We start from the raw sequence: 17,489 nt of genomic DNA on the forward strand, positions 1-17,489 counted from the left end.
CCTTTTAATGCTCCTTGAAGTGTCCCATCCTGCTGGGGGAGTCAGAAAACACGTGATTCAGGAGAGGGATGGGAGGGAAATAAGAGCTATGTACATACAGAGAGATTATATGTGTGCAGACTTTTGTCTGATCAACTGCTGGGAGGTTTTAGGGTGTGAATCATTCGATAAAGATACACAGCTGTTTCCATCTCCTTTTAAAACTATAAAAAACAGTAGAAGAAAGAAATAGACCTTTTCTCTTGGTCTGACACCTACATTTAAGCAAGCTGGCAGGACTTAAGCAACTGCAGGAAGTAAAACAAACGTGACCCAATGTGAGGCACGTTACATTTTTATTTTTTGCTCTCAGGTGCTCTTTCTGGGTACCAAAACTTACCTTCATGTTTTTTTTTTTCCAATGGACAAAACTGATTCAGGCAGCAGCTTGACAGGCAATAACGTCATGGACAAGACTACATTGAATAAACGTCTGAAAGGTTACACTTTGGGGAGGAGTGGGGGCATCATCCCCCAAACCAAAGCACTTGCAAAAAATCCTCAAATTAGGATTTTTTTTTTTTTTTTTCAGATTGGCCTCCTCTATGTTATAAATATGACAGAATGACCACATTAGGAACCCGTGGGGGTGCTGCTTCTCCCCATTGATACACCAGGCAGTTTTGGGAGAGTTATAACAGGCTGCTATAAAGGCATAGATTTGCCTATAAGCTCTCATTCTGCACTTTGTTGTGTCCCGAAAGAATGTCTGAGCTTGGCAGACTGTGTTTTGAGCAGACAATTTTCACCTGATACACATGTCAATGAGAACTGCTCCCATGGCAAATGTTAGCCACCAGCCGCAAGCAAAGAAAGGGCTGAAGTTGTTAACAAATGCTGCAGGCATTTGTAGTGAGAAAATGGTTTACAGTTTTTATCCTTTTTTTTTCCTATTGCCTTTGCATTCAGAAATGCATAGTTATTGTTACTGAACATAAGAAATAACATTTACATTTAATTAAAGCTTTGAAGAATCCCAAAAGATGAACTTTTCAGGAAACTGTGAAAGACTGAAGAGCTGTGTCATAAAACTCTGACTAGATTAGGTAAGGTGCACTGTAGTATACATATGCTCTGTATTTACCATTACTATGCGCTGCTGCTTTAAAATTTTTATTCAATTTAGTGACTCTGATCAAATGATCCAACAGGGGGTTTGATGAATACCAACTTCTTAAGTGCATATTTAAGCTTAGGGATTCTGTTTGTTTATATAAGAGATGAAACTATGAATAAAGAAACACAGAAGAGAAAACAAATAGTAATGAAAACAAATAAAAAAATATGGACATCCTTTCTGGAGACCCAGGTGTTCACAAGATGCAATGATATCTTGGCTGATATGAACAGACACGAATGCATGTATTTCCAAGGAAAATTCTTGTGTCTTGTAATTGAGTGTCCAATATCTACACAATGAATATTAATAACTCTACTTGTTTCTAATTATGAGTGTCAAACATTCAACTCCTGTTGTGAACAGCACAAGTGTCAGTGTGCTGACAGTGTGACTAGTGTGAAGGCCAATGCTACAATGTTATTGAATCACCTAAGCCAAGGAAAGTCTTCCGAGTTCTTTATCATCATCTCTCTCATCAAAATTATTTTTAAAGTTAAGATCTCATGACCTTCAAGGTCCCTATGTTTCATCCAAGAACTCTTGAATGCCCCAGGTTGTTAATGCCTCACAAGTTCCATATAAGAACATTGCATGGGGAAAAGGGATCAAATTAATGTACCAGTTTCTTTACGTTGCCTCTTTTGACTCTTCTTACTTTACCACCCAAGCTTTGTCCTAGTGTGAAGCTGATCACAGGAACTAGGCAGCCACCTATCATGTTTCAGGCTCATCCAAGTTTCTTTATCAATATATCAATACTGAATCATAGTTGAATGACACCGAATTGCAGTACACAGCATGACTGCACAAGGCGTCAGGCACTCAGGGCAAAAAAATTGCCTCTAGTGAAGTCAAAGATCTTTGCAACTGCTTTCAGGAGTCCCAGGGTTAAGAGCATTGTGGTTTTCATAGTAATCTTAATTTCTGTCTGGAGTACAGACTCTTTCAGTCCCTGACATTTCAGATCAGGCTATGTAATAGCCACCCTCCAGATAGTTACATTTACTCCTAAATAGTCCTGAATTTTAATAAACCTGTAGGTGTCAGAGGGCGTAAAGCCTTGTCCTTGGCTAAACCCTTAACCGTGTGTTTGAGAGCTCAACTAGTTTAAGATAGGATTTATCAGTATTAATACTTCTTTCAGTCATGCACTGAATCGCAGCATAGAAGCTTCTGTATGATTCACTGGCAGTGAAGTAATGGCACTTACAGATAAACAATGAGAAAAGGGAAAGATGTGATGTAAAAAAAATCTGTAATATTTTACATAGCACAGGCTCACATTTTCATGTGCATCTAGGTTATTTTCTTGTGACCTTTAGGTGCTTATAGCCCTGAAACCTGAACTATGTTGAGGTCAATTTTAAACATGGAAATTCAGGCATCTATGTTAATAAAAAGAACAGATTCCTTATAAGGTGATTTAGGCTTCCGACTTCAGATATTGTCAAAGAGATTTGTGCAGCAAGTCAATTTGGGCATCTGTGTTTCATATTTAGCCACAAGATTGTTGTAATTGTGAAGAAAACTTTCTAGGTCTTGCTCCTCAGTCTCGGTCTTATGTTCATAAAATGACATTTATTGTTGCAAAAAATGAGAGGTATTAAGATAGAAATTCCCCAAGATGCTTTGAAAAGAGTCTAAAAACTATGCATTTACTGGGAGTAAAAGGCAGAAGCAGGGGCTTCTAGGAAGCATGATTTCATCTTTCAGGGAATATTGGGCCAATACTTCAGTTTATCTTTGGGGATTAGAATAGAAGTGACTAAGGGAGGTGCATTCAGCTATGGTATTCCTGGTATAACTGGAAGATAATGAGTGTAAGACATTAAATTTACCCATAGCATTGATTCAGCATCTAAAAAATCTTTTCATCTTTTAAAATACACAGCCAATTGTAACATTCCAGCACTAAAATGACAGGTGTAATTCTTCTAGTTATATTAACTTTATTTAGCTATTCTTAATTTTATATAACTTTAATTTATCTGAAAATAAAGATGTATACTTTTCAAATACAATATTCCTTGACATGGCCAGTTCATTTTTTTTTCTTCCAGTTCATTTTAGATCATCATATTCATACCATTTGCTTACTGACCTCTCACATCAGCTTTTACAGCAGCTTTCAAGAAGGTAACTGATTTCACGGTTCAGAGCAATGACGATCTTTCAGAACAAAGGTTTGAAGCCAGAGATAGTTGGAAAAACGCAGATAGCATAAAAATATAAATATATATATCCCTCCCACAAAAATACCATCTCTTTGGGTCAGAACAGAATAGTCATTCTTTAACACTTGGTATAGAATTTAAGAAAACTTCCCTGAACCTGTTTGTTTTTTCCGAGTTCATACCCAGCCGTTTCCCCGCAGGCTGATTTCACACTGTTATTCCAGTGATTGACCATGTCTTCGATGAAATGATCTGTTTCCTTGTGCTTTAGGCTTCCTCTTGGCCCTGGAGTGTTACCGTATTATGAAATATGATGACATTTTTTTCTTTTATAGTGCTCTCCATATTGGATATATTGACAAGCAGGGGTAAAATGTCTTCTGTTTGCTAGCTCCTTTGTCAGCTGCTGTGGACATACCCTTGACTGGAAGCTCCCCTTGCCCAATCACATTGCTGTGCCAGTATTTTCCTTGATATATATATAATAAAACTGTTGTGCTGACATCCCGGGTACGTTGACTTGTTACTGACCGAGAAGGAGGTGGAACAGCAAGGCACAGAAAATCCACTATACATTCTAACATTTAGGCTTTATCCTTTATTAGGTAGTGAGTAAGAGACATAAAAAGAATTGAGTTTGTTGTTTACAGCTGAAATTTAAAAGAGATTTGTGTGAACAAAAACTTGTTCCATAGAGCACTGTGACAAAAGAGGTCCAAGAAAACTGAAGGTGTCATTGCGAATTAGCTGATGTAAGTAGCTGGAATGACACTCTCTTTTATTTCTAGCAAAACGTGTATTAACTCTGTCCTTAGTACTGTGCCTCCATACATGCCACAGGCCACATTTTGGCAAGGATCAGCCTGTTGATTTAGATGGCATCGCAACAACATGGCAGGATGTACAGCAGGTGTCCATGCACCAGAAGGCCATGTGTAAGAGACTGCAGGATATTTTTGAGTCTCCCCTTTCCCCATCTGTGTTTTTTCATGGGGAAAGGATTGCCTGTCCAGACCTCCTCCCTCCCCAGAATGCCAGTCCTCCTCTGCTCGTTTAGCAAGCTCTTACTTACATAAGTTATTACAAAAGGCTCTGGAGGTAAACGGTGGTTCATGGAGCACAGCTTGAAAACCGGTGCCCTACTCAAGGAGGAATCTGAACACAGCTGGGAATGGCACTGCAACTTCTGCAAAAAGATGGAAGGTTTAAGCAGGCTTAAAAGACCAAGGCCAAGGTTTTGCAAAGAGGAGCTGAACCTTACTACACTATATTTATGTACCCAAATAAAAAAGGAAGCATTTTCTAAATTGAGTGTCAGGCGCAGGTTTTGAAGGCTGGCCTGTGTACTGCCTCTTTACTGGGAGCTGTAGAATAAGGAGCCCTTTTAAATGCCAGCCCCTAGTTATTTAGGTGTCTAAACTTGGCTTCAGGAACTTACTCATACTCTTCTTGTTTTGAAAATTGGGCCAAAACAATCCAGCTAGTAACCAGCTCTGAAATCACCATCACATCTTTTTCATGGCTACATAGGAGTGAATTAAATATAACCAAAAGCCCATTTCATTTCAAGGCACAAACGTTTGCAAATAAACTGGATGAAATACAAATACATAATATAGAACTTATTTTAATACTTCTAGATAAATAAATGCATCTCTTTGGAATTCTTTGGACACAGACATCCATGGAACCTCTTCTTTCTCTCTTTTTATATATATATATATTTTATAAAATCTAAATGCAGAGAGGTTTAAAAAATGGCAAATATGGAAGGCTCACTGATGAACTGCAAGTCAAAAGTGCTGTATATTCCCATCCTCTGTATCCTCTGTATCTCCCAACTGTTCATATTAACCACAGGCAGTATTACATAGCAACCACATGGTCAATATTTTGCATTACTACCTTTTAATAAAATCTTTTGAATCATTTCCCCATCTAAACTTAAATTATGTTTTTAAATTTTATTCCTCCTAAATGTATGGTAGGCATTTCACTTAGCTACACATCAGAGTGGTTGCACGTGACTCAGCAGCACACTCCATAATATTGATAGATACTTTTCAGCTCCCTATGGGAAAAAGCAGGCAGCAAGAATCAGATTTGAGAAGTCTATTTTTTTCTCTGCTGTTTGTAACTTACCACTTAATGACCCACATGTGAAACTCAATGGTTATATAATTATTTTATATAGTAGATTTTCTGTTTATAAGTTATTTTTCTTACTCTAACATATATACAATATATCTATATATACCCCTGATAAATCTTACTTTAAAGGGACACAGTCAACCCCTTTAAGCCTCACAGTAAATGCATAAGGCTTCAAGCTGTCCATACATTAAGGTCAGCTACAGAATTCAAGGGTCCCTTCAGATCCTAAAGTTTGCTTTTTTTCCAAACCCACGATGTGCATTTATCTTGTAATATGTATCTCAAGTGTTGCTGTTTACATTTTATAGGTATATTAAGACATTTTATATCACATCAGTAGGAAATAAAACAAGAGAATAAATCTGTTTCTAAGACTAAGCCTATTGCAAAAAATGTTACCTGTACCTACAGACTTTCCCACTGCTGTGATATAAAAAGAACATGTGCCATTCTTGGGATGAAATTCCGGCTACATTGTAGTCAGGAGGAACCTTATACTGACTTAAATGAGGCCAGGACTTCTCTCCTGCTTTTCATTTGCTAGTTATGACAATGCATAACACATTTGTGTCTTCCCTCTGCTCAACACTAAAGTGTTAGTCCTGTTTCATGGCAAGAATGTATTTTTTGCTGTCCACTGGCATGCCTTAAACATTGATCTATCCTGTATGTATTACACCTTTTGAATATACACACACTGTACACGTGTTCTCAGTTAAATGAAAGTTTGACCTGTTCTGTGTACAGCACATGGATTTTTTTTTTTCCTACTCAATCTTCTTCATCATTTACTTTCCCCTAACCATAGATTATCTTCACGCCCATTCTTCTAAGGGTGAGGAAAATAATTTTTGCTCACCAGGAACAGCTCCACATTATTGTCATCATTTTTGACCACTTACCAAAGTGACATAATTTGTTCATTTTCTTTTGCAACTCAGTTAGAAACCTAGTGGCATAGATAGAGACACAATACTAGTTTTACAAGACATCTATTGTATCTACTTTTGTTCAGATAAATACCCAGTAACTGCTGATTTGGCAGGAGGATTGGTAAGGGTACTACTATTCACAGTGTTTCTTTTTTTTTCCTTCATCTTTAATCTACAGGATAAAGTATTTTATGTACATTGGAACCAGTTAATGCCCTTTAGACAAATTTGTAAGTTGTTTCATAAAGCAGGAAAGACATTGCAGGGAAATATGTGCCAAAAAGCACAGTCAAAAGGCTTCATAAGTTTTATATGTCACTACAAGTCAATGCTGGAGATCAGTTCTAAAACGATCAATACTCAAGAGGAATGTTCTCATCTGGAGAAAATACTGCCCATTCCCCCTTTTAGAATTTGTTCAGTTCTCTATCAAAAGTCCTGGCTCTTCATATATATTTTAAACTATAAATAAACACTGCATAGTTCAATGTTCTTGTTTTTCTTTTTTGTTTGTTTGTTTGTTTTGATTTGAAAAATTATTGCAGTACAATTAATTCCTGTTTGGAGTTCAGTAAGGAGCAAACAGCACAGGAGTATGGGTGGTCCGTATAGGCCCTGGAGCTGGTCGTAGGAGTGCTGGAGGAAGTGCTGAAGTCTGGAAAAGGGTGGCTGCTGGGGCTGTTCGAAGACTGAAGGGGGAATTCACAGCCACAGCAGCAGCTGCTGCTGCAGCTGCTAACGGATTTGGTAAGATTCGCGGAGCCATCGGCTTTGAAGGTTCCTTTGAAAATACTAATTTTACCTGTGGGGAAGAGAGAAAACAAACAAACAGAGAGGCATAATTTGTTCATATTAGCTACACAACTGGGAATTGGACTTCAGATTGTAAGTGCAAAATCAAGTAAGAGAGGCCTTGTAGTGGCTACTGACTCTACGAGCTGATGGGAGATACAATCTCACGCATCAGACAAGGGTGAGCAGGGTTTGGCTGGGGACAGAGTTTCAATGTTCATGCCTTATCACTGAGACTTATAATTCAATATGAGATTGAAATCAAAGCAAACCTAAAAAGAGGCTGGGCAACCTGCACCAAAGTAAAGCTGCATGTACTCTGTAAGAATTAAATAAAGAAGAATTAGCCACCAATTAAAAGATCTTCATCTGGACAGCTTTATGATAGAGACCAGAGCAGAATGAAAACATATCCTATTCCCTGGTCTGGCTAAGAAAGTACTTTTGGTTTTATCATTAGGACACAATTTCTACTTAAAATTAAGATCTGCAGCTAGTTCCTCTTTATTAGCTCTGGTCTCTAATGACAAGCAAATAAACAAAGCTGATCGTGCACCAGTTACAAAAATCTCCTAGTGTTTCATATGTTCAAATAGGTGATGAATTCTATGGGTGCTGCCTTATGTCATCTTGCTGTGTCTTCAAAATTTTTCACTAAGATATCCTTCATTCTTAGAAGGTCTGTGTAAAAAGTGGCAGATATTTTAAAATGTTGTAATGAAAAACTCTTGCCTATATAATTTAGTACGGCGCCAAACTATGGGTTTTTTTTTACTGTCATTGAGGCTTCTGCTTTAAAAATGCTTAAATCATGAGTCTTGTGCACTACCAAATAGAACTTGAAAAACGCCTCATTTAGAGTTTCCAAAGAGAAAAAGAACCAGACTGACTGAAAATGCTCACAGAGGTCCATTATCATTTATAAGAACTTACATTCGGTATGCACAAATGAACATCAGAGCAGTCTATATAGATTTCTGCAGATTTCAATGGGAGTTCAAGTTTCTAATGAGAAGCCAGGAGCCTGAATACCTTTGTTCTTCTGGTTTTATAACTCTGAGATAAGAACTGAAACCTCATCCACTGACACAGAAAAGTTCCCATTAGCTCTGTCGGACTTTCAGTGGCTCTGTGTCCTGGCATGACCTGAGGCTCTTTGCAAAGAACATAAACCTGAATATGTGGTATTGAATATATGAAATACGAATATATGTACCATGCTGTGGTATCTCTTGGTAAGTACGGACACTTCTCACTCACAGGGAAACACAATTTCTCAGCCCTGAATTGAAAGAGGCTTTCAAATAATTAACTTGCACTATATCAGTCTGATGCTTTCCACTCAACGGTACCTGGGTGAGTGAATAGGAAGAAAGTAAAGACAGGGGTAGTCTGGCATGAAACAGCAGCGAGTTTCACCATTACAGTATCATCATATTCCAAAAAAACTGTTGGTTCTGTATCAGCCAAATGGATATTAGATTTCGACTTTTCTGAATATCCATTGGCAACTCTGCTGGTCTCAAGGGTCTTTAAGCTCTGGGAGAGCTACTCAGAGGGGACCAGATTCTATAATTCTCTTAACAGAGGGCATAATGGATGCTATATACAAAATTCCTCATGGTGCCTACGAAAAGTAATGATCTGATCTTTTCCTTGATCTGTGTTACACTAACTGATCCAAGCTGTTTTCTTCCCTTGCTAAGCATCTGACTTTTTCCTTACATTTTTGAATAAATTTTTTTCAGCGTTGTTTAGAACACACAAGAAAAAAAGCTCTCAAAAACAAAAAAAAAATCCAGAGTATAAAGTACAAAAATGCCTCAGCTCAAAACAACAGGGCTCTGTGGTCTAGAATTCCCAGTGAAGGATGTTTTTCATAAGAACTATTTTATTGCAGAAAATTTGGACTATGAAATGTCTGATAACCTCTTTCTCTCCAGTGTAGAATTTTATACACACTGGACATTTGTGCCTTGAAGAATATCAAGTAAGTCCCAACAGTACAAGATTTCTTAAATTCTGAAATAGTACTGTGGGAATTCATAAAGCTTCTTTCTCTGAAGCATGCAAAACTAGACTAGACAAAGCAGTATAAATGATATTGAAAACATGGCTTTGGAAAGTTTTTGGTCTAGAAAAGCTATGAAAATGTATTATGTCCTTCTTCTAACTCCTGTAGAGAAATAATTTGGCGATGCTAATACATTTTTTTTGTCACGAAGAACAAAGATCTTATATAACTGTTTATGTTAAAAATCTATCTATCTATCTTGCAATTCTTGGAGGAATCAGGAACTTCTGATGAAGTTACGTAGCTTTTCAGTTAATTTATCAACACGGTTCTGATCTAAAGACAGCTGTAAAATCAGTAATATTTAGCATATACAGTACCTTGTACCTTAATTTCAAGCCTCTCTGCAAGTACTAATTAACACACAGGTCAACATTAAGAGTAAAGTAGCCATTAGTAGTTTCACTTGCAATAAAATAAACGAAGAGACAGTAAATGACTTGAAAAATTAATGGGGAGTAGAGAAAAAGTCTAGAGCTCATCAAAAACATTTACATTCAAAGTAAAATTAGCACATCTCTGGCTTGTTGCTATGCCATTCTGCATTTCAAGTGACAGCAATTTCAGTATTTTCTCTATTGAAAAACAAAAAGACTAAATGGAGAATCGCTCTTATCCTTTCCTAGTGAACCCTCCATTCTACTATGTTTATCTGTTCATTTATTGTTAATTTATCCTCTCCTTCCTAAACCCCCTTTGCCTCTTTGCTCATGTCTGACCTGACTTGTCTATTGCGAGCAATTGGGAGTGAGGGAGCAGGAAAAGGACACATTGCCTTTATTTGTCTATGCAGCAATTAAATGGCCTTGATCCTTGGCTGGAGTTCTCAGAAATCACTAAGGGCAAATAGAGAACTGTGCACAACAGCAACAGTAATGTAATAGTTATTTTCATCCCCTGGGAGACAATGAATTTTCTAAAGGAATAACAACCCTGTCAGAAAGGCCTTAGTGATTCCATATCTTACTTACGTAATGACATATTTTCTATTCCTTTCAGTATAGCTTATACGTACTGGAGATCTTGATCTTCCTGGTGGATTACTGAAAAATCCTATGGGGCTATTTCCCCACTAGTGGATCCATCAGAATGTTGCACTGCATTATGCTAAATCTGGGCAAGCTCCTACCCAACTGAATCATGCACGAATATACCTATCATGAGAGCTGCCCAACAAGGACTCACTTTCTGTTGTCAAGAAAAGAGCTTTAACTCAACTTAAAGAGAATTGGGTTTTCACAGAAACAAGCTCCATGTTGTGCCTGCATTAGAGAAGATGGTCAAGGAATAAAGGGCTATCTTTACGAGGCCCATGAATCAACATCCTCCCTCTGCCAAAATCATGTAAAACACCATGGCACATGAAACAATCATGTAGTTTATCTGATGGAGATAAATGTCAGATATTTTACTATCTCACCCACAGTATAAGCTGTTTCTTAACTAATAGCAGGATCCTAGCAGGGTGTTTTATTAAAAAGTAAACTTTTTTCTCAGCTTTTGAAGCTAGAAAGAACTGTGTTTCAGATTGTTTATCCTGGCAGTCAAACACGTGACCAGAACCATCCCAAAACTGTGTGGAATGAAATGAGAGAGAGATTTTAAAAAGTTTTTGAATTGTTATCTGAATAATTTTCTAAATTAGGATAGAATAAAGGTTTTATGTTTTAGAAAGTTTTATTTAGTCATTTCATCACTATTGTCCTTGGTGAAAACTGGAAAAATCCTCTTTGACATCTGGATATTTTTTTTTTTTTGTCTGTTATTCTCTAACGACCTTTGAAACAAGCTTCTTTTCTGAGGTTATTCAGAGCAGCTACAAAAAATGAAGACCCATGAGTTGTAGTCCACACCCATCAAACTATATTAAGAAGACCCTTGTGGGCTTCCATAAGGTCATTCAGACACTTGTATACTCCCATTGCTTACGTTGTTCATCTAATTTTAAGCATTTTCCCAGTTACATTTTCTAAAAACTCTACTCAGCAGGGTTAAATAAAAGAAAAGTAAAAAGGTGATTGGCTTACCCCTAAAGGATGTGTTCCTTTTTGGAGTTTGTTGTAAGGGCTGTATTTAGGTTTAGGTGGCTTCCCAGCAGCTCTGTCTTTGTGCCTTCTACTGCTTATGTGCTGTTAAAATACATTTGAAGGGGGGCAGGGGAGAGAGAAAAAATAAGAATGATATTTCCTTAATAGATCATTTCAGGTTTTGCTTTACACAAGGGTGCTTCAATACTGGAGGCTACTGCTCTCCATGACAGCATCACTTTGACTAATTCAGTAATGAATGGGAACAGGGCTTGTTCCAATTTGAACGATCCTTTGTGCATCATATATTGGGACTGTGATTTTCCACGGTGCTCAGTTCAACTCTGCTTCCACTGCAGACAATGATTTTCTCACCCTTGTTAACTTCAACAGGACCTGAATCAGGTCAAAGATAGAACCCTTTGAAAAATTCCTCCCTATCTCTACAAAGCACCCATCAAATTCAATCCACTGCTGATTGATAAAAAGTTTTGGAAGAATATTAGATAGTAGAGCATCACCTATTGGGTGGGAGTGGGGTGGATGGTCACACAGTTGTTTAAATCCCTAAGAAGCCTAGACATTTTTTTTAAGATTTCAGCCAAAAGATGGTTACATATCAAACTAAGTGACACTGAAAAAAACCCCACCAAATCCATTATCTTCTTCATAACTCTATGAGATTTTACATGAATCCTTCTACACAGACTTTATTGCAGTATTAGATGTAAGCAACCTTTTTCAGAACTATATTTTTACTTTGATTTTATTCTCAAGAGAGTTCTTGCAAAAAAAGACAAAGAACTGGACATTTTTTTCCCTGAAAGCAGAAGACAAGTATTGCTATTGTCCATTACAGAATTTATCTTCATTCTTATAAAGTTCCTTTACGAGTATTTAATTCCAAAAGGCATATGGAATTAAACTAAGTGTTTTTCAGAACAAAGTCTTTGTTCATCTGAAGAATGACTGAACATAAATTAGTGTAATTGCAATTTAGAGGTCATGCTTCTCAGTTACAGAGTAACACTGATAAAACAATATTACAAATCCTCTCTATCCCACACTTCTAAGCAGGTTATTCAGTGATTTGTGAAAACACTGGCAGCACCCACCTCCACATCTTTGTCAAGGAAAATATCATACAGTACACTAAATGGCAGAGTTTATTAGCTCGTGACAATTGTGATAGTCTAAAGACAGTTGTAACATCTTGCAGCTTACAACTTCTATAACTCTTTGAAGACATATATATAAAGAGCTTTTGAGAAAATATATTCTGTGCAAAGGAAAATCATATCTAAACCAAAACATACAGCATGAAAGACAAGTACAGAGAGCAAAATCTGTGAGCTGCATTTGGATGGGAACTGTTAGCCTGACACATGCTGATTGTGTTGGTACTTCATCACCATGAAAACAAAGAACAGCCAAGGATTCACACTCTGCAAGCTAGCTGAGTACCTGTTTCAGTTGTGTCTCAGAGTTTACGTGCACATCACATATTTCACAGTGAAATGTTTTGTTCTGAAGGCCTGTGTTTCCTTTATTCACAGGTCCTTTGCCTTTTACGCCTGCCCGGGGAAAGGCTTTTATGGTTCCACTTCCATTCCGAGCTTCCAGCATAGTTTTGTGCTTAGTCCCTGGAGACATTAGAAATGGGAAACAGAAACAACTTTGGCAATTTGGTTGCATTCATTGTTTGTTTTGTTTTGTTTTGTTTTAAGTCATATGAACCTCAGCTTGATGCCACATGCTGTCCTTGCAATATGCTTGTGTTTGTCTGTATCAGATTCATACGAATGTAACAACTTTTCACATCAGATATTTAATTATTAAATTACATATCTGCAGGTAATCCACTAGAACAAAGCAGCCACACCAGTAAGTAGTGGCACAATCAGGTATCCTGATGTGAAGTTAAATGGGTGTGACTTTTCTCATTAACTCCTGCTGCTAATAAGACCTGAGTTGCAGTTGCAAAGGAAGAGTAATTTAGCTATTAAAGATGTAGATGGCTTTGATTTGTAGTCCTCCTGAATGGATTGACAAACAGTATGCATTGAGTAGCTTACACTTCAATCTGTAATTAACCAATTAGTCTACAAATCAAAAAGGGGTAGAAGTTCCTGGCAGCAACCTATGGATCCTTAATGGTCTAGTCAGAAACCAAAACATGTGAAATACAGGCATGTGAGAAAAATGAACTTGCATTTTTTATTAAAATAAACATTGGATAGAAAACAATAGTGTCTTGTTGCTTTACCTTTACTCATATAAGTTTCTTACACTGTTGACTTCCACATAGGCAGTCTGTGATGATAATGGACTACTACTTTGTACAGAATTAGTATTCCACTGATAATTGTTGTGTGCATCCACATGTACACTTTTACAAGCATGCATGTGTGTGAGCACACAGATAGTTTATCAGCATAGACAGCAAAACTTGAGGGTTGTGTTTAAATATTCAGAATAATGTTTTGGATCTCATCTTGATCAGAAAAATGTTTAGAGTCTAACCTTCAGATGAGGTTAACTAGGTTGAATGGGTACAGTTTTATGAACTTGAATTTTCACCAGTTGAAGATCTGCCATACAGCAAACAGCATTCAAAACTGATTAAGCTTTGTTTCTCATGAATACCAACAAATTATCATTTCCTTTTTAATTTAAATGGATTCTATAGACATGTCAAAGGTATTTCTTTTTTAATTATATCATAAAGCTGTAGATCATCATGCTGCAGGTATACCATCACTGTCTCTATGTTTTCAAACCTAAGGTTCTCTGCCTGTCTCCTAACTTTCTTTACCCTGCTGGCAAGTAACCTCTGACATCCAAAATCAGGAGTTTTTCTGTAGGACTGTTATAGATGGTCATTGACACTATATTAAATCCCATGATCTTTTAACCCTGCTCACCACAAAGACAAACAATAAGATGCTTAAAATAGTAACTGAATGATGGCTATCTACTACTGAAACTTATCGATGATACTAGCTCTAATAACAAGAAAAGGCTTAAAAAATAGGAAAGATGCAGGTAAGCAATCACCCATTCAACTCTCAAGCAGTAGTTGCTATCAGTTGATGAAAACAAAGGAAATATATACATAATTTTAACAAGTTATTAACAGACAAAACAGAGCTAAGAATTCTAACTCTCATCATTGAACTCTGACTGTCTGACGTTCCCTCTTTCAGCCTTAATTTGCTAGACTTCAAACAAAACTAATGGTATTCATACTCAGTTTGCTTGCTGGCACAAACAAAAGTACTCAAACTCTGAACTCCAAAGGTAATGAAGCACGAGCTGCCATTTAGCTCTCTATGGTTTGGAAGCTGCAAAAGCTAAAATGTAAGAAAATGGGTAACTTGCAGGCAATGAGATTCCTTCCTTCCCCCTTTATGAAAGCCTCTTTGCCTGTCATTTTTATTCTTTAATAGTTAATGAATTCCATGTAATTGCCAGTTTTCTGCCACCTCTTTGTCCCCTGCTGCAAGAGATCTAATCTATTCCGGGGAAGATAATTGCAGAGCTCTTGAGACAGAAGGAAAAGAAGGAAGCAGGCAAGCACTGCTCCATCTCACCACTGTTGTGCGCCTCCAGCTGTGAGGCAGAGTTGACAGCGACTTTGCATAGTGAACAGTACAGCAATCTTTTTGCTTTTTCTTCCTCAGTCTCAACGGAAGGGCATGTGGTGCTGCTAGTGGCTGCCGTGGGGATTTTCTCCACTTTAGAGGTGATCTCAGTTGTCATAACACTGCTCTTCCGGATTTCCACGGTTGTCGTTGTTGATATTGCTGGTGTCCCTGTGGTAACGTCTGTGGGTAAAGGTAGGAGAAGGAAGGAAAGAAACAACAAAAAAAAAAAGGTTGTGACCTTTGGCACCTACTTGCTTGCATCCTAATGCTGTAACTGCACAGAGAGGCAGATCGTGCTGGTGATGGTAATGAACTAAATCTGACCTTACTCTTTTTATTTCGTCTGGTTACGAAACACAGTACTCCCATGTACCAAAATGTCACATATTCTGTCTCTTGCACTCTGCTAACACCCAGTAAATACAGCACTCATAAACTGAAAAGACAGGGCATTAAGACTGTACCGTAAAACTGAAAGACAATCCATTAAAAGAGGTCATGTCAATTACAAGTACAATAGGCAGTTAAAATTTATACGCGGCACTTCAGATGCAAAAACTGCCATAGTACTGCATAATACTTACGTTGACTGGGTAGCCAAGCTAAAGTTTTAACATTCTATAGGGATAAAACTAAAATGAAAATAATTGTATGCTCTTGGTATCTGATAAAATAAAACATTAAATTGATACAGCACTTGATATTAGCCAAAACTAATATTAAATGAATGAAGGTAATTATTAATACACACTATACATTTATCCATACATAATTGTTATCCATTATTGCATACTACAAAAACATACTAATAATAGTAATTAAATATACAACATTCTATATCTGAGACCTACTCAAACACCAATAAGATTTCTGTTCATTTCATCAGTGGCATGTTTGGAAAAACTGTAAGCATGTTATATACCTAAATCTATTTGGAAACCTAGTGCTTGCATCTAAGAATTTGTGCTTTTTCTGTACTTTTCAAATCCAAGAGAGAGAAAATATGCAATGATATTGTGGTTGAATAATACATACATGACATTTGGATATGGCAGTATCACTGGTAGTTAAGTACTAACAGATAGAGGTGAGTAGATCCAGCACTGAGCCAGCGCAGAAAACAGAAAGGAAGAGGTAGAAGAAGAGAAGGACAGGAGCTGTTCTGCCTTCGCAGTGTTACATTTTGTCATATTAAGCCTACTGAGCAGCAGCTTCCCCCATAAGAAATCTTAATTATTGACTGAGATACTCCTGGAGTTGGGTACTTTTCAACATAGCTCATTTTGTTTTCATACATCGCTTGGTGTTAGTGATCCTCTACCTGTACGATGCTTTATTCATTGCCGTCTATTAGAATAGACAACAATTCTTTGGCTGAAGATCTCAGTATGTGCTGTGATGCAGAAGGGACACAAGTAACATGCTGCAGAGGTGTGTTTCAGACTAATACTGTTCAACAGCTTCCCTAATGACAAACACGCCTATTAACTTAGAAGACAATAGCAAGCTGGGAGCAAGCGAAAACACACTGAGAGACATCAGTCGAAACAATCTTAATGCATTGGAGAAACAGTATAGAAAATCAGATGCTTTTCAGTAAAGGCAATTCCAGGAATCCACACTCAGTAGGATTAACCTGATCTATTAAAACAGGATGAAGAAGAGCCCCAGTATTGCTTTGGGGTTTTTGTTTGCTTGTTTAATTGATTTTGGGTTGGTTGGTTTTATATTTTTTTCAGAAAAAGTTTTCAGTAGCGGATAATGAAATGAACACAGATCTCTTACATCATCGTGTTATGAAAAAGGTCCCCACCATATTGAAAGTGTAAAATAAAAAATTTATGAAGTATGTTTTTCTCCCCTAATCAGCACTGGAGGACCAGTGTTCACCTCAGGGACTGCAATGTCAAAAATTAAAATTATTTGCTTTGTTCTTCATCCAGCAGCAATACAAATGTAAACCAAGAGGCGAGGGGTCGTGAGGGAGGAAGCCAAAACAAAGTAGAGATTTAGAAAATATGGACTGTGATACAGAAGATGAAGGGTAAGCACTGACAACATTTTTCATATCTGTAGAAGGCAGTTAAAAATAAGAGAATAAACTCTTCTCCATGATACCTCCTAAAAGAACAAGGACTATTGGATTACAGCAAGAGAGACTTTGATTAGACACCAGGAAATTCTTTCTAATATTAAAGTTTGTAAAGCCTGAGAATAGCCTAACTACCAAGATCTGGAAATACTGCCTACAGGAGAACTTGAAACTGGCTGAACAAATATCTGTAGAAGCAACACAGGTGTGATCCACTTTTAATCAGTGGGAATAGGATCCTTCGAGCCCTATTAATTTCTATAATTGTGTATTTTGTAATGTTTTCACATATTCTCTCAGAGAGTTTTTAAAATTACTATTCATAAAACCAAGAAAGCAGAGTTTGTCATGTGAATATTCTAAATACTGCCAGGCATTAAAGCAAATAGCAAAAATAAGGTCCCACTCAAGGTGTAATCAAAGTTTTTTTTTTTCCTC

General features: G+C 37.2%; 1 protein-coding gene across 1 annotated transcript in view; it reads right to left on the reverse strand.

Moving 5' to 3' along the window:
• Window positions 1–6,987: 6,987 nt before the first annotated feature.
• ZNF385D (zinc finger protein 385D) overlaps window positions 6,988–17,489 on the reverse strand; it is a 440,538-nt gene continuing 430,036 nt past the window's right edge. The window contains 4 exon segments of the mRNA XM_086614812.1: window positions 6,988–7,221; window positions 11,313–11,414; window positions 12,777–12,955; window positions 14,906–15,139. Coding sequence (XP_086470938.1) covers window positions 6,988–7,221; window positions 11,313–11,414; window positions 12,777–12,955; window positions 14,906–15,139 — 749 coding nt within the window.

Source organism: Tauraco erythrolophus, chromosome 7 (assembly GCF_009769465.1).
Source record: "Tauraco erythrolophus isolate bTauEry1 chromosome 7, bTauEry1.pri, whole genome shotgun sequence".
In the NCBI taxonomy this organism is placed as follows: Eukaryota; Metazoa; Chordata; class Aves; order Musophagiformes; family Musophagidae; genus Tauraco; species Tauraco erythrolophus.